Source organism: Aotus nancymaae, unplaced genomic scaffold, assembly GCF_030222135.1.
Source record: "Aotus nancymaae isolate 86718 unplaced genomic scaffold, 86718_ANA_hifiasm-v0.15.2.pri h1tg000083l, whole genome shotgun sequence".
In the NCBI taxonomy this organism is placed as follows: domain Eukaryota; kingdom Metazoa; phylum Chordata; class Mammalia; order Primates; family Aotidae; genus Aotus; species Aotus nancymaae.
This window is the reverse complement of record NW_026988498.1, coordinates 7,744,509-7,771,182: the sequence shown is the minus strand read 5'-3', so window position 1 is coordinate 7,771,182 and position 26,674 is coordinate 7,744,509. Positions and strand designations below refer to the sequence as shown.

Below are 26,674 nucleotides of genomic sequence, written 5' to 3'. Positions count from 1 at the left end.
TGGAGTGCAATGGCGCGATCTCGGCTCACCGCAACCTCCGCCTCCTGGGTTCAGGCAATTCTCCTGCCTCAGCCTCCTGAGTAGCTGGGATTACAGGCACGCGCCACCGTGCCCAGCTAATTTTTTTGTATTAATAGAGACGGGGTTTCACAATGTTGACCAGGATGGTCTCGATCTCTCGACCTCGTGATCCACCCGCCTCGGCCTCCCAAAGTGCTGGGATTACAAAAAATATGTCTTTAAGTAAATTCCTTATATTATTTTTAAAAATTAAAGTTTCAAACTCAATTTTTCAGTATTTTTAGACTCTCAGACATTCAGAGAGTAATTTGTTACATATTTTTCTTTTGGTGAATCAAATTTTTTTTTTTTTTGAGAGTCTCGATCTGTCACCCAGGCTGGAGTACAATGGCACAATCTCGGCTCACTGCAACCTCTGCCTCCCTGGTTCAAGCGATTTTCTTGCCTCAGCCTCCCAAGTAGCTGGAATTACAGGTGGCCAGGGCATGGATTACCATGCCCTGCTGATTTCTGTATTTTTATTAGAGATGGGGTTTCACCATGTTGGCCAGGCTGGTCTTGAACTCCTGACCTCAGGTGATCCACCCGCCTTGGCCTCCCAAAATGTTGGGAGTGAGCCACCGTGCCCGGCCAATCAAATAATATTTATCACATATTACTATAATGGTCTAAAAAAAGAAAATATGCAAGTGGGGGTCTAGAAAATTCCATCATTATCAGTAACTACCCCTATGCCATGTATATCTATCTTCAGCATAACTGGGGCTAATTTTATGGCTCAGTGTATCTGAGGGAAACTGGTGCTCCCACTGGAAGGAGAGGACCTGAGAGGTGCCCCAGACAGTTCCTATTGAGGCCCAGGGGGCCGATTCTCTCCAGTGTTCCTCCCTCTAGGAGTGACTGTCATGGTCTCCCCCTTCCTGAAAGATGAATGTCCTCACTGGGGAAGGTACAAGATCCTCTTAACTGTGCAAACTCTTTCTGTAAAGTTCCCAAAGCTATGCAAGGGTCTGGACGCTGAGAGAGGAGGACAGAAAAGCATCTGTACTTGCATAGGAGTGAGACCTGAGAGGGAGCTGTGTTTATCCCATGGGCTCCTCAGCCCTGCTTCTGCCTGGGATGGTTTTTGCCTCAGGCCTGATCCTGTCTGGGTCTAAGCAGCCATGAGTTATTGGTCACAGCAAGGGATTTGCTCCATGGCTATGGGTAGTGCTGTATATTTGTGCAAAATTTAAGATGATTAAAAATAAAGAGCCATTTCACAAAGAAGTATTCCAAAACACCAAGCTAGTTGACCCAAAAAGATCTGGTAAGATACTCCTTTAAAGGAGAGAGACTGAGGCAAAATCCACCAACCCAGGCACAGGAGCATGAAAGAAAAACTGTCACTCACCAAAGTGAAGCTTCTGGACCGAGAGCTGCTGCTTCGACTCTCCAAGCTGCCGCCTCTGCTCAAGGCCCGGGGCCTGCAGCTGGGGGACGTGTCCGAGTTCATGTCCGACGCGTCTGATTTCTGGTGGGTTACAGGCATCCCCACAGAGTCCTCAGGGCTCAGCTCGATTACAGGAAGCAGGGCAGGAGCCAGCAGCCCATTCTGCGGCAACAGCTCACTTCTAGAGACACAAACACGAATGACAAAAGTCAGTGGGCCTAGACAGTCAAATGCTCGAATCCCTCAAAAACACAGCTGAGATCCACCTCCACTCTCAGACGTGACCATTAGGATACAGGGTATTGGGAAACGCTAAGTCAGCTGGTTTGAGGATGCTGATTGCCACTTCTCCTTTACACTGTTAACCATTCTGAAGACATAAGAATAATTAGGCCGGGTGTGGTGGCTCACGCCTGTAATCCCAGCACTTTGGGAGGCCGAAGCGGGTGGATGACCTCAGGTCAGGAGTTCGACACCAGTCTGACCAACATGGTGAAACCCCCGTCTCAAAAAAAAAAAAAAAAAAGAATAATTAAAATTTTTTCAGAGATGGAGTCTTGTTATGTCGTCCAGGCTGGCACTATACTCCTGGGCTCCAGTGATCCTCCTGCCCCGGCCTCCCGAGTAGCTGGGATTACAGGCACAAGTCACCATGCCCAGCTGGAATAATCTCAAGGAAAGGTGGGTAAATTCAAGATTACTTTGGTGCTGGAAATATGACAGAGTAATGTGGCATCTTCTGCACCAAGGGTCTACGCTTTCAAGCTTTCACACTCGGGCTCGCCCTGTCTTTTCTGCCTCAGACACCACAAACTGTGGTTCCTTCTCCAGCTCCGTTACAGTGCAGACTTGAGGGGAGGTGACAAGAGCTAACACGTTGCCACTGGGAGCGGAGACTCTGTGGAAGCCTCATGCTACTGCAGGGTGTACATAAAAAGTAAAGCGCCCCAAGCTAATACTACAAGGAAGTTCCAGTTTTTACCTCCAGGAGCAAAGACACTGAAACAGTCCCCTGTAAGCCCCTTAATGTCATATGGTCCTCTGATCGCCCCATACCCTGCTTTTTTGTGGAGACAAGGTCTCACTTTGTCACCCAGGCTGGAGTGCAGTGGCAAAATCACAGCTCACTGCAACCTGACCTCATGGGCTCAAGCAGTCCTCCCACCTCAGCCTCGTGGGTAGCTGGGACTACAGGCGTGCACTGCCACACCCAGCTTATTTTTTGTAGAGACAGGGTTTTGTCATGTTTCCCAGGCTGGTCTTGAACTCCTGAGTTCAAGTGATCTGCCTGCCTCAGCCTCCCCAAAGTGCTGGGATTATAGGCGTTGAGCCACCGTGCCTGGTCCTCTGACCCTTTTAGCAGAAAATCCAGCCCAGGCCCTGAACAGTGTGTTAGAGAGTTCAACAAAACCTTCTAGAAGACCAAAGAAGACTCATAGGAATAAGCCTCTTGCTGATTAACAGAGACATGACCATTTGTGGAGAAAGTCCAATCAGCACTGAACACCTTTAGGGGAACCTTGTCATTCAAGACTTCAAGCATTACCATGAAAACCTCCGCTGAGAAACCTTACAAACATCTCTGTAGAACAGATTAAAAAAGACACATTTCTGTCCAATCAGTACACATCAAACGGCGATTTAAGAGCAAGGCTAGGAAACCAGAAGATAAGCATATGCATAGAGTTGCCACTATTCCAAATAGTAAAACGAAGACAAAGTCGATGGCCCTAGGAGAGCTGGTGGGCTGTGGAGCCAGGAGAGAAAGGCCGCTCCTTTCATCTTCCCGTACATTCCAGGGAGCCCTAGAATGCCCGAGATGGTGTAATGCACAAAGCCCTCCTTTCCCCGTCCCGCCACCACCTCAGGAGCAAATGGCCACACTTGGGTATACGGAACAGCTCAAGTAACTAGGTCTTTCCGTCATTCACCTGAAAGGGCTGGTTTTGCCACATGTGTGACTCAGCGCCCATCCCTAGACCCAGGGCCGGAGCCTCGTCACACAAATGAGCCACGGAGACATCTCCCACGCTCCCCTCCTGCCACTCACAAGTGGCCCGCTGCCCAGCCCTGTGGACTCTTCCCTTGCAACGTGAGTTGTATCCACTTCCCTTCTGGTCCCACTCCCAAGTTCAGCACATTTTGGCACGTGCCTGCGTTTACTGCCACAGCCATTGTCTTCATCTGTTTTGTGCTGCTTTACAAGAAACAAACTTCCTTGGCTTGTGGTTCTGGAGGTTGGGAAGTCCACGATCCAGGGTCACATCTGCTGAGGGCCTTCCTGCTGTACCGTAAGACAATGGAAGTTATCACCGATGAGAGAGAGCAAGAAAGGGACAAACTCGCTTGTACAGTGAACCCACTCCTGCAATAACACGAATCACCTCCTTCTGTCCCCGCCTCTCAACATGGCTGTCCTGGGGATTAAGTTTCCAATACGTGAGCTTTGGGGTACACGATCCAGCTGCAGCCGCCATCGGCTGTCCTCTTGCCTGCTCCCTATTCTCTACACTTCTGCTGGGTTCTCCAGCTGGATTAATCTTGAAACACCACTTTAACGTCACCACGCTCCCAAAAGCAGTCAACTTTAACCGATTCCCAGCAGGCTGGAGAATCAAAGTTTCAGCCACTCAGTCCTTACCTGCTTCCATCTGAACCCACCTCCTTTCTAGCCTCAGCACATTCTTTGATGCTTCCTGTTTTCCTGCCTCACCTTAGGCAGATGAATCAGAGGCTTCCCTTCCATGGAGGAGCCCATCTACGCACTGATGCTTAACTCAGGCAATGGATTCGAAACTCTTTGGGACTCAGACCCAGACCTACAGAACACATTTAAGGGGGTAAAGGCTGGGTGTGTGTGTTTTTAGGGAGTTCCACAAGTGACTCTGCCACATAGCACCAACTCAAAGGGAAGACAGATGTGTAACAATGCTCAGTGCCATTACAGGGACTCCATGAGTGCCCAGGAAGGAGTAGCTCCAGGGAGGGTTCAGAGATTTCACAGTAAAAGCAACAACTCAGCCAAGCCCTAAGAGATAGGAGATAGTTAAGATTTAAGGAAACAGCTGGTTAAACAAACTCTTTTTTTTTTTTTTTGAGATGGAGTCTTGCTCTGTTGCCCAGGCTGGAATGCAATGGCACGATCTTGGCTCACTGTAACCTCCGCCTCCCCGGTTCAAGTGATTCTCCTGCCTCAGCCTCCCTAGTAGCTGGGATTACAGGCACACACCACCACACCCGGATAATTTTTGTATTTTTATTAGAGACAGGGTTTTACCATATTGGTCTGGCTGGTCTTGAACTCCTGACCTCAGGTGATCCACCTGCCTCGGGCTCCCAAAATGCTGGGATTACAGGTGTGAGCCACTGTGCCTGGCCTGTTAAACAAACTCTTGAAACAGCACTTTAACATCACCACACCTATGAGCATTCCTAACAGAGAAAAAAGAATCAACAAAGATGTGGAAATGTAAGCCTGTTTGAAACATGGCGAGTGCTCAGGATAAAGCAGTGAACTCAGCTCAAACAAAAGGTACAAGAAGGGTTGCAGAAAAGGTAGAGAGAGGTGCAAACCGGGGGGATGAGGTCAGCTGGACCCCAGTGAAAGCAGCTTTGAGTTCTGAACTTTGCCCATAGGTGGGGAGAACGAAGGGAGGCTTACACCCCACAGAAGCACAGGACCACACTACAGTTGAGAAAGACGACTCTGGCCACGGTCTGAAGGGTGGGCGGAACCAGGAGAAGACTCTGAAAGCAGTGAAGATAACTGAATACCACACACTGTTTAAAAAAGAATGAGGCGCTCCTCCATCTCCACTGAATGAGGCGCTCCTCCATCTCCACGACATTCTATAAGTGGGAAAAAAGCAAGGGCAAGTGCCTGTAATCCCAGCACTTTGGGAGGCTGAGGCGTGTGGATCACCTGAGGTCAGGAGTTCGAGGCCATCCTGACCAACATGGTGAAACTCTGTCTCTAATAAAAATACAAAAAATTAGCTGGGCGTGGTATCCGGTGTCTGTAGTCCCAGCTACTTGGGAGGCTGAGGCAGGAGAATGGCTTGAACATGGGAGGTGGAGGTTGCAGTGAGCCGAGATCATGCCACTGTGCTCCAGCCTGGGTGACAGAGCAAGACTCCGTCTCAAAAAAACCAAACCAAACCAGAATAAGGACTAAAAACCAGCCACTGACTCCATTAACTAAGCTGACCTTGTAAGGGCGAGTTAGAAATCACGTCGCAGTGGTGGTGCCTGGAACGGCAATCCCGGAAGCAGATGGTTAGTGGTTTTTGAATTTGGGTTGAAAAAAGAAACAGAAAAGAGAGAGGCAATAGCTGTAGAGGAAAATGGGGTTGAAGAAAGGCATTTTGGAGTCTTTTTTTGTTTTTTAAGAATAGGAGACACTTGAGCCTAGTCACAAGCTACGGGCAAAAGCAGAGAAGATAAAACTCTGGAAAGGCTGGGAGCGGTGGCTCACGCCTGCAACCCCAGCGCTTTGGGAGGCCTAGGTGGGAGGACTGCTTGAGGCCAGGAGTTCGAGATCATCCTGGGCAACATAGAGACACTCCCCTACTCCACCCCAACTCTACCAAAAATAGCAAAATTAGCCAGGTGTGGTGGTGTGTGCCTGTAGTCTTGTGAGGTGGGTGAATGGCTTGAGCCCTGGAATCTGAGGCTGCAGTGAGTTATGATCACACAACTGCACTCCAGCCTATGTGACAGAGCTAGCCATCTCTTCAAAACAAAACAAAACAAAACAAAACCCCAAAACCAAAAAACCAAAACTCAGAAAAATAATGAACAAGGAATATGATTAGACGGTGTAAAAAAGAGGAAGTCAGATGATTAAGAAGCACAAAAGAGATGTTCAGTCTCACTAGTGAACAAAAAAAGTACAAGCTAAAACTACTGAAGACATTATTTCATATCTACTGGCGTGGCAAAAATTAGACAAAAAATAACACGTGTCAGCAAGAACGTGGGGCAACCTTTGTGAACCTGCTGGGAATGAATTCACACAACCGCTCTGCAGGGCAGTTGGGCAGTGCTGAGACAAAGTATGTCCTCTGCGCTACACAGCCCGCTTCTCAGCCTTCACTCTAGAGGAGCTCTCTCCTAGGAACACAGGGGAACACGTGCCAGGATGGGGTCACAGTGTTGCCTGCTGCTGAGAAGAGGTGGTGGCAGTCTGGGTTCTTCACTTACCATGAACCCTAGGAATAAGCAGAAATGTGGTAAATGCTTACTATGGAATACTGCACGTCAGTTACATCAGCTGGATGAGGCCATGCACAAACCTTCAAACTATTCAATGAAAAGTCAGAGTTAGATTCTTAGCACAATTCTATTCCTGTAAGTGTAAAACGTGGCGCTGCATTTTATATGCATATCCAGGGTCTCGTGCCAGTGGTGAGTCTGGGGCGGGGCATGACTTGATTGTTCTAGAACAGATGGCCACCCACCTCACTCACTGAAGGGCAACTGCGTGTTTCTTTCTTTCTTTTTTTTTCTTCTTTGAAATGGAATCCCTCTCCGTCACCAGGCTGGAATGCAGTGGCGTGATCTTGGCTCACTGCAACCTCCGCCTCCCAGGTTCAAGGGATTCTCCTGTCTCAGCCTCCTGGTACAGGCAGATACTACCATGGCCAGCTAATTTTTGCATTTTTAGTAGAGATGGGTTTCACCATGTTGGCCAGGATGGTCTTGATCTCTTGACCTCATGATCCACCTGCCTTGGCCTCCCAAAGTGCTGGGATTACAGGCGTGAGCCACCGCGCCCGGCCACCTGTGTGTTTCCTTTAGGTACTTGAGTCTGGCTGCTACCAACACAGAAAAGGAAGGTTTCCTAGAGGTTAAAGAAATGATTTATCAGATCATTTCAGCACCTTGGAGCCTCTGAAAGACCCAGTATGTCAGGAGATGATATAGGCAGGTAAGTTATGATTTAATGAGGGAAGAAAAGACAGGCATCACCTAGAAACCCCAGGGCAATTCAGGAAATGTGAAGATGGCATGGGTGTCACAGCAAGAGGAAAAACCCCGAAGGTAAGCTTTTCTACACCACAGCTCAGCTCAAAATTAACCAGGGAACGGTGAACCTGGTCCACTTAACTGAAGAATCTAAGCTGGAACAAACAATACGAAGTTTCCCACATTCTACTAAGGTTTTGCACCAAGTCAATGTGAGGGAAGGAAATCTTGTCTTATGAAACTTGGATTCCCTGCAGACAGCTTCAACCAAATCACAAGGTCAGTACTGTCTTTGGTAGTTCTGAACGTGAATGGAAAAATTACTCTCCTTAACCAAGTGATGCAGAACCAATCTTGCTTAGCACGTCTACGCTACACTTTAAAAAGAGAACTGTCCCAACTCATTGCCGTTACAAACATCTGACAAAAAAAGGTGCAGGTTGGGTCATGTACCTACGCTGCTGCAGTTCCCTCTTATCTCAGGGGGTTATCTTCCAAGACGCTCAGTGGATGCTTGAAACTGCAGAGAGCACCGATCCCAGCCCGTCTGCCGGCAGTCGGGGCTTGATCATTTCATATCTTCTACCTACAAGGTAACTACGCACTTGTCACACTCTGTGGCCATAACTTGTACAGTATGAAGTGTAACAGCAAAACTAATACAAACTTATTTCTCCTTCACAACTTCACAGAGAGAAGATGTTCTGTTCTTACAGTATGTCTTAGCGACCTCAGCATTTGATTTTTTTCTTCCCTAAGTTGAGAACTTTCACCTTTCTACTTACAGGAAGCGCTTGGTGGCTTCTGTTCGGCATATACAAGTTGCCGGCCAGCATCATGCCTCTTCTGCTTCAGGGCCGTTATTCAGTAGAATAAAAGTGACTTGAACACAAGCACTGTGACAGACAGCTGATCTGAGAAGAGGTGGCTACCTAGTGACGGCAGGTGGGGATGCCAGACAAAGGAGGAGTCACATGCAGGAGGGGGCAGATTGGAACGACGCATTTCATCCCGCTACTCAGAACGGTGCACAATTTAAAACTTAAGAAGGATTTATTTCTGGAATTTTCCACTTAATATATTTGGACCATGATGACTTCAAGTGACTGAAACCATGGAAAGCAAACATGGGTAAGAGAGGACTTCGGTGTAGGGTTATAGACCCTCCTTCCTGGTCTAGACACCCACCATTAACCAACACTGTTAAGATACAGTCAAGACAAGCAGAGTTGAGCTGGGAAAGAGGTAGAAATGACAGGATATACACTAGGGCAGGGGCTAATGAGCATACTTATATACTACAGCAGGGTCAGAGTGCACACCTACACGCTAGGGCAGGGGCGGCGTGCGCACGTATACACTAGGGCAGGGGCGGCGTGCGCACGTATACGCCAGGGCGGGGGCGGCGTGCGCACGTATACGCCAGGGCGGGGGCGGCGTGCGCACGTATACGCCAGGGCGGGGGCGGCGTGCACACCTATATGCTAGGGCGGGACCGGCGTGTACACCTATATACTAGGGCAGGGGGACATGCACACCATGAATTATGTGAAGATTTGTTCCAAAATATAAACATATCTTAGGAAAGAAATTGTCTTTAAAGCTACATCCTGGCCAGGTATAGTGGCTCACGCCTGCAATCTCAACACTTTGGGAGGCCAAGGCAGGCGGATCACCTGAGGTCAGGAGTTCGAGACCAGCCTGACTAACATGGTGAAACCCTGTCTCTACCAAAAATACAAAAATTAGCCGGGCGTGGTGGTGTGCACCTGTAATCCCAACTACTTGGGAGGCTGAGACAGGAGAATCACCTGAACCTGGAAGGTGGAGGCTGCAGAGAGCGGACATCACACCACTGTACTCCAGCCTGGCCAACAGAGGGAGACTCTGTCTCAAAAAACCAAACAAACATAATTAGCCAGGCATAGTGGTGAATGCCTGTAATCCCAGCTACTTGAAGCTGGGAGGTGGAGGTTACAGTAAGCCGAGATTGTGCCACTGCACTGCAGCCTGGGTGACAGTACGAGATTCCGTCTCTAAACAAATAAAGCTACATCCCAAAAAGTCCCCGTATGATGACCTGACCGCCAAGCCCTTTACAAAAAGCCATGTTTTCCTTAATCTTCAAGAGTGTCATGAATGAGAGCATTTCACAGCGGGAACTCTTTCTGAATCACCCAGCTCATTACCATGAGTGAGCTTCTTCATATGGGTAAGAAGTAGGTGAAAATAAAGATCAGTAAACAGGAAACAGCCACTGCTGGCCCTAATGCTAGTGGCTCTTGACAACATTTGCCCATGTGAAAAGGCGTCAATGTGTTCTATGTGACAGGCACTTGGCTTTGATTTTACTCAAACGAAGAAGAGACTCCTGCTTTTTCACAGTCTATGTGGTTCTGTGTTAATTCCCATTTTTATGTAATTGTGTATTAATAAAAATGAGTTTTATAATAAATGTACTAGAAAAGTAGTAAATGATGTCAAGACTCTATTACAGTTTTTTAAACTCAATTCACAGATTAAAAGGAAACAGAGTCCGCACATTCTTGGTTTTCTATTATTCAACTTAAGTAGGGCTTTTCAAAACAAACTCTTAACCATTTTCTTTTTTACCCTAAAAATAATTTATACACTACTTTCATGAAAATAAGATTTTACCCTAGTTATTGTGACACAGAGAGCTCTGGGCACACGCCTGGTTCCTTCTCATCGCTTACACCCAAGCCCAGTGTCCGCGTCATCCCTGTCCCTGCCGCACCAAAGCTGCAGATCCACACACAAATGCACACAGCCGACCTCAGGAAGAGGGAAGAGGAGCTGGGTCTCCGACGGCACGCTTCCCTCCTCCAAGTACATCCACTGTCGAAAGCTCTGGTCAAAAGAAACCCGCACTCATACCACACCCACCTGTAAACTGCCAGATACTTCAATAACTAACACTGCTTTTCTTTTTTCTGAGACAGATTCTTACTCTGTCGCCCAGGCTGGAGTACAGTGGCATGATCTCAGCTCACTGCAACTTCTGCCTCCTGGTTGAACGATTCTCCTGCCTCAGCCTCCCAAGTAGCTGGGATTACAGGTGCCCACCACTATGCCTGGATAGTTTTTGTATTTTTATTAGAGACGGTGTTTCACCATGTTGGCCAGGCTGGTCTCTGAACTCCTGACCTCAGGTGATCCACCCACCTCTGCCTCCCAAAGTGATGGTATTACAGGCGTGAGCCACCTTGCCCGGCCTCAATAACTAACATTTCAAAAATCCCAGGTTGCTGTTGACACCACAGGCCAGGCAAGGTGGCCAAGTTTTCATTTTCCTAATCTGTACTGCCAAGAAGCTGGTCTGTAAGAACATGAGGCTTTGTAAAGTGTCTCTCTAGAATCTGGCCTAGCCTTCTCTCCTCTACCTTTCTTTTTACAAATTGAACCAGGTCTCCTGTGAAAGTGCTACTCATGGCCAGGCGCGGGGCTCACGCCTGTAATCCCAGCATTTTGGGAGACCGAGGTGTGTGGATCACAGTGTCAAGAGATAAAGACCATTCTGGCCAACATGGTGAAACCCCATCTCTAATAAAAATACAAAAACTAGCTGGGCGTGGTGGCACGCACCTGTCGCGCCTTTAAGTCCCAGCAACTCGGGAGACAGAGGCAGGAAAATCGCTTGAAGTTGGGAGGTGGAGGTTGAACTCCAGCGTGGCGAGAGTGAGACTCCGTCTCAAAAAAAAAAAAAAAAAAAAAACAGCTGGGCACGGTGGCTCATGCCTGTAATCTTAGCTCTTTGGGAGGCCCAGTTAGGCGGATCACAAGGTCAGGAGTTCGAGAGTAGCCTGGCCAACATGGTGAAACCCTGTCTCTACTAAAAATACAAAAAGAAGCTGGGTGTGGTGTCAGGTGCCTGTAATCCCAGCTACTCGGATGGCTGAGGCAGGAGAATCGCTTAAACCTGGGAGGTGGAGGTTGCAGTGAGCCGAGATTGCGCCATTGCACTCCTGCCTGGGCGACAAGACCCAGAGCCGGACTCTGTCTCAAAGAAAAAAAAAAAAAGAGCGAGCTACTCACGTGGGAACCCCTTCCCGCTGCCTCCCTGCTGCCCTCCTCCCAGGCTTCAAAGCTTAGCTCAAAAACTCTACCAAACCCGGTCAAGCCTTTGGGACTCACTCAGCATTGGCCTCTCTGCCGGGCTCGTTCTATGCCTGCTGTTAACATCCACGGCTTGTTCTATGTGCCATTTTTGCCACTCAGATACAATTGATCACATCAGGTTTCTGCATTTAATTATTTTCCTCAATTAGATGATAAACTCCTTGTAGGCAAAGTTCTTTTTTTAATTAATTTTTTTTTTTTGGAAATGGGGTCTCAATTATATCACCCAGTCGGCCTGGACCACCTGGGCTCAAAAAATCCTCCTGCCTCAGCCTCCTGAGTTGGGACTACAGGTGTGAGCCACTGTGCCCAGCAAAGAGCTTAAACACACACACACCATTTTATATAATACTTGTCACGAAATACAGACTTAATCACTATTCGTTACTTAACCAAAACTTATTTAAAAACTTTAAAACCAGCCAGATGTGGTGGCTCATGCCAATAATCCCAGCACTTTGGGAGGCTGAGGCGGGCGGATCACTTAAGGTCAAGAGGGAGACCAGCCTGGCCAACAAGGTGAAACCCCATCTCTACCAAAAAATACAAAACTTAGCTGGGTGTGGTGGTGTGTGCTTGTAATTCCAGCTACTAGGGAGGCTGAGGTGGGAGAATTGCTTGAACCTGGGAGGTGGAGGTTGCCATAAGCCAAGACCACGCACCACTGCTGCACTCCAGCCTGGGTGACAGATCTCAAAAAACAAAACTCTAAAACCATTTTATTAATTAAAAAAAAAGAGCACCCTAAACACAGACCTTGGATCTAATGGATCTAAAAGAAAAGCTTAAAAACTTCGGAGGAGTTTCAAACACGTTAACATCGGTGTGGCTATCATCCTTTCCCCGCCATCATCTTTACAGATCAAATCCTTCCAACTTAGGAGAAATTAATCTCATCCAATTCATGAAGTTAAATCAGGTGAAATGGGCAGATGAGGGGAATGACTTTAAACACAGCAGGAGAAAGCATGCTTCATAAATAACAATGTTAGAAAGTTGGCACCAATAAACACATTACACACGCTAACCCAGTAACACCGCCCGATATTAACAGGTAATCCATGTCAGTATGAATGTGTATGCACCTACAAGTGTAATCCACGACCAAAATTTATCTTCAAAACGGGCCTCCACAGAGGTACGGAGGCTGCAGTAAAATCAACATGAAGCAACTGCTCTTCAGTTTGCACTATTTCTCAATTTCAAGAAAAAAACCTCGGAAAGAAAAGCATGCTTCCAAAAATTCTCACTAAGCAAACTAGGGCGATATCCCAGCACTGAGGATCACAGAAAGACCCAGGTGGGAGCTGCTGCTGGGAGTGCGGGCAGTTTTGACCTTTCAGAAGGTCAGTGTGGTCACAGTTTAGCACCCTTTTCCTGTGATTCTGCTTCCTCCGAATTGGGATTTCCCTTACTTCTGAAATGCCTTACGTGAGAACCGAGAACCTTACACGCAGATTTAAAAAGGCTAGTAATTCTACTTCCTGGAAGAATAATCATGCTTTCGCTTAGATTTTTTTGTTTTGAAAAACTCTTTCTAAATAATGTACAAAAACAAAGTTGATTTCAAACTGTCTCTGTTGTGAATTGTTTCAGCTGTTAATAGGAGCAGTGATTTACTCACAGGCACACATCACATGGAAGTAATTGATTCGCCCACACTTAAAGCAAACAGGTTCACCAGGTCGCCTTACCTAGAGAGGCTGGGTTAGCAGGCCCAGAGGGAAGAAGTTTTCTACAGCCAGTTCACCATCACTGAAAACCATACGAAAGCCAGATTTTCCTAAAGTAAAATCTCACCTGACAACACTCTTGACTAGACATCTGATTGGGTCTTAGAACAAAAGGAATGACCCAGAAGGAAGCCAAGGGGGGCCACCAAGAGCAGAGTCTAGCTGGGGACAGTTCTCGCTGAGCTGATGTTTGCAAATTGGCATCTGTCTCCGAGGTTTTGGAGAATAATAAAAATTGAATAAAGAAATGTTTGGTGAAGTTAGATGCTGCACATTTTTACTCAGCCCATTTTTGAAAAATGGACAGCTGGTATGTGTCTTACATTTCTGGATTCCTGAGCAAATTATTTAAGGACAGAAGAAAATTCCAGTTGAAGTTATTCTTTTGTGAAACCAGTTTGCGTGCTCTGTCTTTATTTGCTTAGTAAATATTACCCAGCACCCAGTGTGTGCCACATTAGTGAGATAAATGTAGTACTTCTGCTAGGAAGGGATTACTACACCTTATTGTTTTACAGGATTCTACTGTGCTCGCCCAACCCCATCCCCCACAAGAAGCTCAAAATTCTTGGCTGAATTTTTCATCCATGTTCCCAGCGAAAAGAAAGCTGGCTTAGAGCATGTTCCTTTAGCACTGGTATTTACAACACCTGGTCAGACTGCCAGCCGTGGTCTGATTTACATATCTTATCTCAAGTTGAACCGATTTAAATCCGCACCGGGGTGGAACAACCTCACACCAGACCTCCTGCTGGGAATCCAGTGCAGGAAACGTTTAACCTCATCTTCCACAGTCCCTCTGCGTGCCCAGTGATGGATGATGTTAGTAAGGGAAGGTGAGTAACCACCTCCTCCTCCCTGCTCCCCTACACCTCCTGGGAACCCACTAGCAAATTCCTCAAGTCAATCCAAGCCTGTGGGCACAGTCATTTCCCAGGTTTAATAGAGTGGGGAGAAACCTGGGGTTTTTAGCATTTTTTTGTTTTTGAGACAGCGTTTCACTCTGTCGCCCAGGCTGGAGTGTAATGGTGTGATCTTGGCTCACTGCAATCTCTGCCTCCCAGGTTCAAGCAATTCTCCTGCCTCAGCCTCCTGAGTAGCTGGGATTACAGATGTGCACCCACGCCTGGCTTATTTTTGTATTTTTATTAGAGATGGGGTTTCACCATGTTGGTCAGGCTGGTCGTGAACTCCTGACCTTGTGATCCTCCCACCTTGGCCTCCCAAAGTGCTGGGATTACAGGCGTGAGCCACTGTGCCTAGCCTTAACACATTTTTAAGAAATGAGGACCACCAAATGTTTGTAGAAAAATCTGGATGAGTCCAACTAACAGTTCCCATGTTACTATTTTCAGAAGTCCAAGGGCTGCCTATCAACCTCTCATGGAGAAATCAGGACACCTTTGCTCAAGGGGAGAATCTGCTATGGAAAACAGAATAGAGATTTCTCAGGAGACTAAACCCAGAATTACCACTGGATGCAGCAATCTCACTATTGGGTGTCTACCCAAAGGGAGAGAAATCATTACATCAAAAAGACACCTGCACTGCACCTTCACTGCAGCGATGCTCACAGTAACCAAGTCACAGAATCAACCTAAGTGTCCATTGACAGATAAAGAAAATGTGGTGGCTGGGTGTGGTGACTCACACCTGTCATCCCAGCACTTGGGGAGGCTGAGGTGGGCAGATCACCTGAGGTGAGGAGTTCAAGACCAGCCTGGCCAACAGGAAGAAGCCCTGTCTCTACTCAAAATACAAAATTAGCCGAGCGTGGTGGTTTGTGCCTGTAATCTCAGCTACTTGGGAGGCTGAGGCAAGAGAATCACTTGAACCCGGGAGGTGGAGATTGCAACACGCCGAGATCACGCTATTGTACTCCAGCCTGGGCAAAAAGAGTGAAACTCCATTCAAAAAAAAAAAAAAAAAAAAATGCTGGGCACAGTGGCAGCTCATGCCTGTAATCCCAGGACTTTGGGAGGCTGAGGCGGGTGGATCACAAGGTCAGGAGTTCGAAACCAGCCTGGCCAACATGGTGAAACCCCAACTCTACTAAAAATACAAAAATTAGCCGGCTGTGGTGGCACATGCTTGTAGTTCCAGCTACTCAGGAGGCTGAGGCAGGAGAATCACTTGAACCTGGGAGGTGGAGATTGCAGTGATCTGAGATTGCACTACTGCACTCCAGCCTGGGCAACAGAGCGAGACTCTGTCTCAAAAAAACAAATCAAAACAAAAAAAAGAAAAGAAAAGAAAATGTGCTATATAAACACTACAGACGACTACTCAGCCATAAAAATGAATGAAATCATGTCTTTTGCAGCAACATGGATGGAACGGAAGGCATCATCCTAAGTGAAAGTCAAACTCTAACTCTGAAAGTCAAACACCACATGTCCTCACAGTGGGAACTCAATGACGGGGCCATGTAAATGCACAGAGTGGAATAATGGACACGGTAGACTCCGAAAGGTGGGAGGGTCATGGCGGGGGGAGATGAGGGCTGAAAAACTGCCTATGGCGGCTGGCACAGTGCTTACGCCTATACTCCCAGCACTTTGGGAGGCCGAGGCAGGTGAATCTCTTGAGCTCAGGAGTTGGAGACCAGCCTGGCCAACACGGCAAAAACCTGTCTCTACTAAAAAACGCAAACATTAGCCAGGCATGGGGGCACACGCCTATAGTCCCAGATGCTCTGGAAGCTAAGGTGGGAGAATCACATAAGCCCAGGAGTTGGGGCTACAGTGAGCCAGGATCATGCCGCTGCACTCCAGCCTAAGTGACAGAGCAAGACTCTGTCTCCCAGAAAAAAAAAAAAAAATCAAGGGTCAAGAAGAAAAAAGAAAATTAACACAGCAGACTCACCTCATGTACATTTCAGTGCCATCTCATTCTTAAAGTCACACTGCTGTCATTAGCAGAGCTCATGCAGCAAATTCATTGGTTACCTGGTGTAGACGGAGAGCAATTTGTCTTGGAATATGAAGAAACCAAGGTACAATGCCTCTAAGTCAGCTTGATGAGTCTGACAGAGCTGGTTCTAGCTCTCTACTTTGAGTATTTTTGTTTTGAGAGAGAGTCTTACTCTGTCACCCAGGCTGGAGTGCAGTGGCATGATCACACCTCACTGCAGACTCAACCTCCTGGGCTCAGGCCATCCTCCGGCGTCAGCCTCCTGAGTAGCTGGGTCTAGAGGTGCACACTACCACACCTGGCTAATTTTCAAATTTTTTGTAGATCAGGGAGTCTCCCTATGTTGCCCAGGCTGGTCTCAAACACCTGGGTTCAAGCAATCCTCCCACCTCGGCCTCCCAAAGTGCTGGGAGTACAGGCATGAATCACCACGCCCAGCCATGTAATACTTTTAAAAAACTTTTTTTTTTTTTGGTACCTAAAATTCAATTCGACAATTGGCATTCCCAGGTGTCTTCCCCTTGTTCATGCCATCTTATATCTTTATATTTCTTTTTTGTTTGTTTTGAGATGGAGTTGTGCTCGGTCACTCAAGCTGGAGTGTAGTGGTGCGATCACTCGCCACAACCTCCGCCTCTGGGTTCAAGCGATTCTCCTGCTCAGCTTCCAGAGTAGCTGGGATTACAGGCATGCATCACTGCGCCCAGCTAATTTTTGTATTTTTAGTAGAGACAGGGTTTGGCCATGTTGGCCAGGCTAGTCTTGAACTCCTGACCTCAGGTGGCCTGCCTGCCTCAGCCTCCCAAAGTGCTGGGATTAGAGCCATGAGCCACCGCGCCCGGCCATATCTTCATATTTCTATGCCCCCTTCCTCAGTCCCTAACATCCTGTTCAACTTCAAGTTACTCCCTCCATGTGTAAATGTCTACTCCATGGAAGAGCCGGGAAACAAGACCTTCCATTGCATCTTACTTAGAAACCTTTGCTGGTCCATGCCCCTACATGGAAGGCTAACCCCTTTCAGCCTAATCACTGACTCCTCAATTCTACCATGTTGGCCTACATTTTCCCCTATGCTACCCTTGCCGGCCCAGCTCAAATGTTATGTTCTCCAGCTGACGTTCTGCCATGCCTGACAGAAAGACTCTCTGTCTTGTGCTCCCAAAGGGTCTCTGTTATCAATTCACAGTGGACACTGAATGTCTCCTTTACCCCAGCAAAGCTTCATGGGAGCAGGGCTCACGCTGCCTTAGTCACCTCCCTATTCCCAGTGTGTTAGGAACTCAAATCTTCACTACAACTCTTTAAACTCTCTGGATGTTTATTTATTTATTTTTGAGACAGAGTCTTGCTCTGTCGCCCAGGCTGGAGTGCAGTGGCGTGATCTCAGTTCACTGCAACCTCTGCCTTCTGGGTTCAGGTGATTCTCTTGCCTCAGCCTCCTGAGTAGCTGGGATTACAGGCGCCCACCACTACACCCAGCTAATTTTTTGTATTTTTAGTAGAGATGGGGTTTCACCATGTTGGCCAGGCTGGTCTCGAGCTCCTGACCTCAAGTGATCTGCCTGCCTCGGGCTCCTAAAGTGCTGGGATTACAGGTGTGAACCACCGTGCCCAACTGAAATGTTCTGAATACTTATAGAAAATACCAAATGTACCATTTTTGGAGGCAGCAATGGACATGACTCACCTGTTTATAGACTAGTACAAAAGAGTATACACACACATATATATATATATATATATATTTTTTTTTCACTCAGAGAATTCCTTTAAGTAGTATGTGCAAACTAAATGGTTTGAAATATCCTCAGAATCAGATTTGTACAGGAAAGCTATGGTGAATCTCCAGTTTCAAGGTCTGAGAAGGGCCTGAGAAGTCATTCAGTCTTAGCCCAAATTTTCCAGACCAGGAAACCCAGTTCCAGAAGGGTAGACCCTGAGGCCACACAGCTATCGGGTGCTGAAAGCTGACGCAGATCCCCTAACTTCCAGAGCAGTACCACTCTTTTCCCCATGTGCCCATTAACCTAATTGAAAAAATAAAATGTAATCTGTGTACATCACAAAGAGAAGTATATCGGAAAGAGGTGGCTCATGCCTGTAATCCCAGCATTTTGCGGGGGGTAAGGTGGGGGGACTGCTTGAACCAAGGAGTTCAAGACCATCCTGTGGAACACATTGAGACTCACCCCTATCAAAAATACAAAAACTAGCCAGGCATGGTGGCACGCACCTGTAGTCCCAGCTACTCAGGAGGCTGAGGTAGGAGGATCATCTGAGCCTGGGAGGTTGAGGCTGCAGTTAGCTGTGACTGTGCCACTGCACTCCAGTCTGGGTGACAGAGTGAGACCGTGTCTCAAAAACAAAACATAACAACAACAACAAAAAACATGAGGACTTCCAATGACCAGCCCAAGGGCTTGGGAGGCTGTACGTGGTCAGTCTGTGAATACTGTACTGCCATGAACTGATGGATACCCCAGGCCTGGGGTCAAGAACTACAACAGGCAGATTAAAAATGTCGAGCCGTAATCCCAGCACTTTGGGAGGCAGAAGCGAGCGGACTGCCTGAGCTCAGGAGTTCACAACCAGCCTGGGCAACACAGTGAAACCCTGTCTCTACTAAATTATTAAAAGAAAAAAAAATTAGCCAGGCGTGGTGGCATGCGCCTGTGGTCCCAGCTACTTAGGAGGATGAGGCAGGAGAATCGCTTGAACCCAGGAGGTGGAGGTTGCAGTGAGCTGAGATTGTGCCACTGCACTCCAGCCTGGGCGACAGAGCGAGACTCCCTCTAGGAAAAAAAAAAAAAAGTCAAAGCACAATTCAGACAACTGGCTTCCGAGAAGGAGCAGCAGCCTGAAAGAGAAAGCAGGAAAAACCCACAACAGACTGAAGCTTTGGGAAGGACCTAAATATCCAGACCAAGCCCTATACAAATAACTGTACTTACATGCAAAATTTCGCGGTATGAAAGCTAACACAAAAGAGAATCAAATTCTTCCCAGACATTTCTCTAAAGATGTGGCCAGCAAGCCTCTGAAGAGACGTCCAGCATCGTAAGTCGATCGGGAAATGCACCAACACCATACCCACTAAAAGAACCAGAATTTTTTTTTTTAAAAGGAAGGTCAGGCCGGGTGGCTCACACCTGTAATCCCAGCACTTTGGAAGCCAGATGTGGGCAGATGGCTTGAGCCCAGGAGTTTGAGACCAGCCTGGGTAACATGGCAAAATCCAGTCTCTACAAAAAACACAAAAACACAGCTGGACGTGATGGTGTGCGCCTGTGGTCCTAGTTACCCCAGAGGCTGAGGTGGGAGGATCGCTTGAGCCTGGAAGGTCGAGGCTGCAGTGAGCGGAGATCATGCCACTGTACTCCAGTCTGGGCGACAGAGTGACACCCTGTCTCAAAAAAAAAAAAAAAAAAAGGAAATACCAAGTGGTTGACAAGGATGTGGAGAAACCTGAACCCTGATACACTGCTAGTGGGAACACAAAATGGTGCAGCTGCTATATAAAACAGCTGGCAGCTCCTCAACAGGTGAATCACAGAATTACCATAGGACCTGGAATTCTACTTTCAGGTACAGACCCAAAAGAAGTGACAACAGAACTTGTACACAACTGTTCATAGCAGTACTATTCACAACAGCCAAAAGTGGGAACAACCCAACATCTTTCATCTGAATGGGTAAACAGGAAGCGATCTGTCCACACATGGAACACTATTCAGCCATCAAAAGGAGGAAGCACTGATACACGCCGCCACATGGACGGACCTCGAAACACTGTGCTAAGTCAAAGAAGCCAGACACTGAGGCCACAGATTTTAAGATTCCATGTGTATAAACATCCAGAAGGGGCAGGCCTACAGAGACAGAAGGAGACCAGTGTCGCCAGGGGTTGGGAGAGTGGAATGGGAACCGTCAGCTTAATGGGTTCCCTTTTGGAGAGATGAAAGAGTTCTGGAACTCAACAGTGGCGACGGCTGCATAACTTTGGGAATGGAATGTACTTCATGCCACCGACTTGTGCTCTTTAAAGGGATACATTTTACGTTCTATGTATTTGACTATAATAAAAAAGATAAACAGCATCACGTCTTCACAGTGGCAGAGTCTCTGGCAATACCTCGTCTGAAGATACAGGTTCATGAAGAGCTGTCCCATCCCTGTCGGACAAGGCAGATGCTCTGCCCTACAGTCCTTCCCTGCCAATCCTGAATGCACAGATTATAAACCCAGCACCAACTTTCTTCTTTTTTCTTTTTGAGACGGAGTCTCACACTTGTTGCCCAAGCTGGAGTGCAGTGGCACAATCTCGGCTCACCGCAACCTCCGCCTCCCGGGTTCAAGCGATTCTCCTGCCTCAGCCTCCTGAGTAGCTGGGATTACAGGCAGGCCACCATGCCCGGTCAATTTTTGTATTTTTAGTAGAGACAGGGTTTCTCCATGTTGGTCAGGCTCGTCTTGAACTCTTGACCTCAGGTGATCCACCAGCCCCCGGCCTCCCAGAGTGCTGGGATTACAGGTGTGAGCCACCGCGCCCGGCTCCCAGAACCAACTTTCTTAAAACACTCTCAGGTTTCAAGATGAAGGCTGCGAGTCTAGAAAGAAAGCAATTATGGAGGGGGCAGCTTCACTGGGTTCCACAGACGGACACTGTTAGCCGTGATGCCACTGGCTGGACACAACCCGTGCAGAGGGCAGTGCCTCTGTGAACAGAGGCTTTCCGACGGTGGCCAGGAGACCCCTCAGCGTGGAGCGGGGATGGCTGCCGTCTATCGGGGCAGAGTTGCAAGGCCATCTTCTTAGAGCACACAGGCAGCTGTAAAGCCACCAAGTGCAAAGGAAAGTGAAATGCAACGCTGCCCTTCACCGGCAAAGCAAAGAGCTCGGGTTCTGGGATGCTCCTAGGATTCCCCCGGCAGCTCCCGAATGGCCTCTGTGCCACTGGCAGCGGTCCCACAACACTGCAGATAAGATGCACTTGAACTTCTAGTTCTAGAGGCTCCCCTGTTCTCAGCTCTGCTCCACCCAAGCCCTTCCTCTCTCCCACTTCAGGTGTCAAGGCTCCACTTCTGCAGTTATCTGAGATGATCTTCAGAATCAACACACCGTGCCAACTCTGGGCGCCTTGGGTGTCTGAGAACTTTGGAACCAAGGTCAGGTATGTCTTCAGCTGCCGAGGAAGGCTTGCTTGATCTGGTTTTAATCAGTTTCATGTGGCCGTTATCTAGAAATGCTTGTATATTGCAGTTACTGCTCTGTGCGCTGTAGGTGGCCAGTCTACAAATATTCCTGAATGAATTCATGGGCAAATGCCCCACCCCAGCAACCACAGATGCAAACACGCTCAAACTTTCCTAAAACATCGCTCATCTTTCCAGCTTTTGCTCCACTATCACTCTATCAGGGATTTCTGATTTCTAGTAACAGAGAAAATGTGTTACTTTTAAATCATCAGCATCTAAAATTCTCAAGGAAAGCTCATGCGAAGTGCTGTTACCAAGGAATATAATCCAGTAGCTTTAAAATGGCTATTACTAGTCTGGACAAGAAAACACACAAGATTCCATACATACGCTGTCAACTTTGGCAAGAAAGATTTTAGACAACTTCCATCCTTCCCACCCAATCCCAGGTCAATAGGGCATTTGTTTGTGTTTCCATATTGGCTCCACGAACGAAAATACCTCCTCCACCTAGAAAAACAATCAGTAACATTCAGACACGGAACTTGGAGGGCAAACTTTTTAGTGCATGCTGGGGCACTTTTATATAGCGTTTTTTTTTTGTTTGTTTTGTTTTTTTAAATAATGTAGAAAAGTATTTTTAATGACGTTTTCTCCTAAGAGCATTTCCCTCAAGTTTCCACGTATATCTGGTTTGGCCTTTCACTACCTTTCAGAAACACAGATTAAAAAAAAAAAAGTTCACCATTAAAACTGGAGCCAGAAAGAAACTTCTCCCTATAGACCTGAATGTTTTACTGTGTTTAGGGTGGAAAAAGTCACACACAGTCATTTTCCTTTACTCACTTTAAGTTTTCTGCTCTGCACCCACTAGGTTCTGGTAAAGAGTTAAAAGTTTTCTGAGGTTAGTTCCTGCGGTTAAGGAAAACAACAGCAAAACACCAAACAACGAGATGCTTCACTTTAGACTCTGTAAAACAATACTGGGAAACTTTCAAAGCCTTGGAGAAATACTGGAGTTTATTTTATTGTCTTTTGCTCAGTTTCATCACGGGTCACATTTTCTCCTCTATTTTATTCCCTTCCGCCGCGCTGGGTTGGGCAGACCCTGCATATCCCCGCGGGATTCCAGGACGTGGGGGCCCGGGTGGAACAGGTGGCTCCGCCCGCCGCGTCGGACCCGCACCCTCTCCCAGAGGCCGCATGGGGGTCCCGCGGCGCGAGGGACAGGGGTCCCGGGTTGGGAGACAGGCGGTGGGGACCGCGGGGACGCTCTGCGCCCAAGGCTGGGAAACCCGCCTCCACCCCTGCGCACCCAGGACAGCCCCAGACTCAGAACCCAGCGCGTTCCCTTCCGCGCCCCGACCCCGAGGTCCCCGAGGAGGCAGCGACGCCCCGAGGTTGGGGTCGGGCATCGGGCGGCCTCTGCCGCGGCGCCGGGCTCCCCCTGTCGGAGCGGAGAGCGCGCAAGGCAGGGTCCGGCGCCCCTCTCTGCCCGACCCGCCGGCGTCCCCGCCAGACTCCAGCGACGCCACCGCCGCCAGGACGCCCTCCCGTCGCTCCCGCCCTGCCCGGGGTTCTAGGGCCGCACTCACCTCGCGGGAGCCCGCTGCCCGGGGACTCAGGTGTCCACGCCGCCAGCGGCCCGGAGCCCTCACGCCGCCGCCAGTCTGCCCGCGCGCCCTGCAGACTGTGCCGGGCCGTCCCGCCGCGCGCTCGCCCCGTGCGCGCTCCACCGCCCGCCGCCGGGACTCGTGTTCCTCAGGCACGCTCTGCTCGCGCCCGCGGTGCTTAAAGGGCCAGGCCCCGCCGCGCTGGGGGTCCCCGCGGCCGCCTCCCAGGGGCCCTCGGTCAAGCTGTGAAGTTCGAGTAGGGGAATATCAGCGTGAAAATCTCCAACCTCATCCCCGAGCGACCCACGCGGAGAAAAGCATTAGGGATGTGTGACTGAAGCTTGCAAGAAATGGAACATTAATTTAATTTAATTTTTCCTGAGACAGGGTCTTGCTCTGTTGCCCAGGCTGGAGTGCACGTAGTATGATCTCGGCTCACTGCAACCTCCACCTCCCGAGCTCAAGTGATCCTCCCATCTCAGTCTCTCGAGTAGCTGGTATCACAGGTGCACGCCACCACACACAGCTAATTTTTTAATTTTTTGTAGAGATGGGGGGAGGTCTCATTATATTGCCCAGGCTGGTCTCGAACTCCTGGGGTCAAGTGATCCTCTCACCTCAGCCTCCCAAAGTGCTAGGATTACAGGCCTAAGCCACTGCACGTGGCCTTTAATTTTTTCTTTCCTTTTTCTTTTTTATTGTCATCAGCTTTGAGAGGCTATTTTATACGTAATGATAATAATACTGATGCAATTTATTGCATTCCTGTACCCTCAGACACAGCATTTAACGTGCATTCACCACATACATTATTTCATTTAATCCTTAAAATGGTTTTCTGGTTTCTTAACCCCATTTTACAGAGGAGAAAAGCTGAGGTTCAGACAGCTGAAGAAAGTCATGGGAAAATTTTTGACCCCACAGCTCGTTGCATTTTCTTCTTCAGGCTATCACCATGGAAATATCTCCCAAGGTTAATAGCTGGAAGGCTTTTGTAAGTTGGTGGAAGTTGACGGTACCAGGTTTAACTCGGTAGGCAGGGAGAAAGCAAGGGTTATGGGGTTGTATTGATTGGAGGGTTTGTTGTATACTCGAATGGCAAACGTTATAACCACCTAGATTCCCAGAATGTTTCTGTTGATTCCCATTTTACAGAAAACTAAGGACCGAAGTGGTTGCACAGGATGAATCACCCGCAGCACTCAGGGTTGAGCCCAATGCCTTCGTCCTGAGGTCATTTCTCTGCCCTCCCCAGAAAGAGATACCTGATTAAAGGGAAGAAAACTTTTCCTCTAATAACACATTGGCCTCACCTAACTCCCTGCATCTTTAATTAATGTTTACAAAGCACTTTAATCTACCCAACATGCTACTTAATTGGGTCAGTATTATTATCCTCTCCTGAACAAAATCCAGGAGACAGTCAACTCTGACAGCCCTTAATCCTCACTGAATAATGAACCTAAGCTTTCTGGTTATGTTCTTTTTTTTTCTCCCTTCTTACATTTTTGTCCACGTTGTGTTAAATATGAATGCATGTATCATGAAGTGACAGAATAAATTGTAATATTAAACACCTATCTATAGGAGGGAGGTAATATAGCAGACACTGTCTTTAAGGAATTTATTTTATTTTATTTTTTGAGACAGGTTCTTGTTCTGTCGCCCAGGCTAGAGTGCAGCGGCAAGACTGTAGCTCACTGCAGCCTCCAACTCCTGGGCTCTAGTGATTCTCCTGCCTCAGCTTCCCAAGTTGGGACTACAGGCACGAACCACCACGCCTGGCTAATTTTTTATTTTATTTTTTGTGGAGACAGGGTCTCATTCTCACGGTAGTCTCAAACCTCCGGGCTCAAGCGATCCTCTCATCTGGGCTGCCCAAAGTGCTGGGTTAAAAGGCATGAACCACTGCGCTCAGCCCTTTAAGGAATTCAGATCAAGGGGGAAAAAAAAAAAACATTTTGAGAAATGCTTCCCAGAATTATTTTTCTTTTTGTTATTATCCTTCTTGCTTGGTTAAACTTTTACGGCATCTTTTCTTACAGGTGAAAAAGAAATGAGAAGGAAGATATTGAAGAATGATGGGAAAGGAAAAAGGGGAAAAGAAAAAGGCAGAAAAATAGGAGCAGGAAATAAACAAGGAAGAAAATGAGACTGGGAAGGCTTCAACCGACAGGCAGTTAGGGATGGAGACCGGCCCCTGCTAGCATGTCCTAAGTCTTTGTGGGAATTACTATCAGGTGGCCCTCCTGTGGGCTAGTGCAGGCCTGGCCAGGGAGCTAGCCCAGGCTGGCCTCCTGCCCCGAAGCTCCTGCCCCGATGCACCCGTGGCCTAGGCACCTTTGTGACAACCGAACACACAAAGGGACCAAACAGTGAGAAAGGACACTGAAGCCAGGTCGGAGGAGAAGAAATGGTTACAGGGGGAATTTAAAGACAGTTATTTGGCCGGGCGCCGTGGCTCACGCCTGTAATCCCATCACTTTGGGAGGCCAAGGCAAGCAGATCACCTGAGATCAGGAGTTCGAGACCAGCCTGGCCAACATGGCAAAACCCCATCTTTACTAAAAATGCAAACATTAGCTGAACGTGGTGGCGCATGCCTGTAATTTCAACTACTTGGGAGGCTGAGCTAGGAGAGTTGCTTGAACCCAGGAAGTGGAGGTTGCAGTGAGTTGAGATTGTGCCACTGCACTCTAGCCTGGGTAACAGGGTCTGTCTCAAAAAAAACTGAATAAAGATAGTTATTTATGAAAGTACTTGATAATGTCCAGAGGAAAATAAATGAACAAAGAAATATCTAGGGGGTCTTTGTATTGTTACAGTTTTAAAACCTATGAAATTTAAAAAATTTCACTGTAAAGTCACTTGACTTCTTCACAAATGTTTTCTGAGGCTGGTCTTTTCTAAGAAAATCCTGATAATACATGACCCCCAAATATTAAAGAAATATTAATGAACTTTATATAAGTTAAAAATTTTAAAGTAAGCTAAAAAATAAGCTATGTATTTTTATGTTATAAAGGAAGTATATTACTGTATAAAATTGACTTCAGAAACTGTGATATATGTCATGACCACTAGAGGGAGGCAGACAGGAAAGGAGAAATAAAGTAAGAAAATTTCACAACTTTTCTTTTTCTTTTTTTTTCTTTTTGAGACGGAGTTTCGCTCTTGTTACCCAGGCTGGAGTGCACTGGCGCGATCTCGGTTCACCGCAACCTCCACCTTCTGGGTTCAGGCAATTCTCCTGCCTCAGCCTCCTGAGTAGCTGGGATTACAGGCACGCACCACCATGCCCAGCTCATTTTTTGTATTTTTTTTTTTTTAGTAGAGACGGGGTTTGACTTCGTGATCCACCCGCCTCGGAAGTGCTGGGATTACAGGCGTGAGCCACCGCGTCCAGCCATAAATTTTCTTTACTAAAAAAACGACAGCAGTTTGGATCTGACAGGGGAGATGTAAAAAACGTGATTTATTACCTTAAGCTGTTTATCTTTTTTGAGCCTCATTTCCTCATCTGTATAATAAGGCTGTTAACACCTACCCTATGAGGCTAAAAGTATTTTAAAGTGTAACTAAACAAATTGAACAAATAATAGGTGAGAAAAGTTAACAAAATTAGAAAATAAAGAAAAATATGGGAAATTGACCTAT

At 47.5% G+C, this 26,674-nt stretch overlaps 1 protein-coding gene across 5 annotated transcripts in view; it reads right to left on the bottom strand.

Annotated features, from left to right (window-relative positions):
• Window positions 1–23,060, bottom strand: part of PROSER2 (proline and serine rich 2) — a 44,050-nt gene extending 20,990 nt beyond the window's left edge. Inside the window, exons 1-3 of one of the 5 annotated variants that reach the window (XM_064369024.1) lie at window positions 23,000–23,060; window positions 3,607–3,734; window positions 1,415–1,634 (exon numbers count right to left, since the gene is read on the bottom strand). In XM_064369024.1, coding sequence (XP_064225094.1) covers window positions 1,415–1,552 — 138 coding nt within the window. In that variant the 5' untranslated portion in view covers window positions 1,553–1,634; window positions 3,607–3,734; window positions 23,000–23,060. Of the gene's footprint in view, window positions 1–1,414; window positions 1,635–3,606; window positions 3,738–13,254; window positions 13,345–16,158; window positions 16,319–22,999 lie in introns of those variants that run through there. The other 4 variants (XM_064369023.1, XM_064369025.1, XM_021670622.2 and 1 more) reach the window with 4 other exon arrangements.
• Window positions 23,061–26,674: the final 3,614 nt, after the last annotated feature.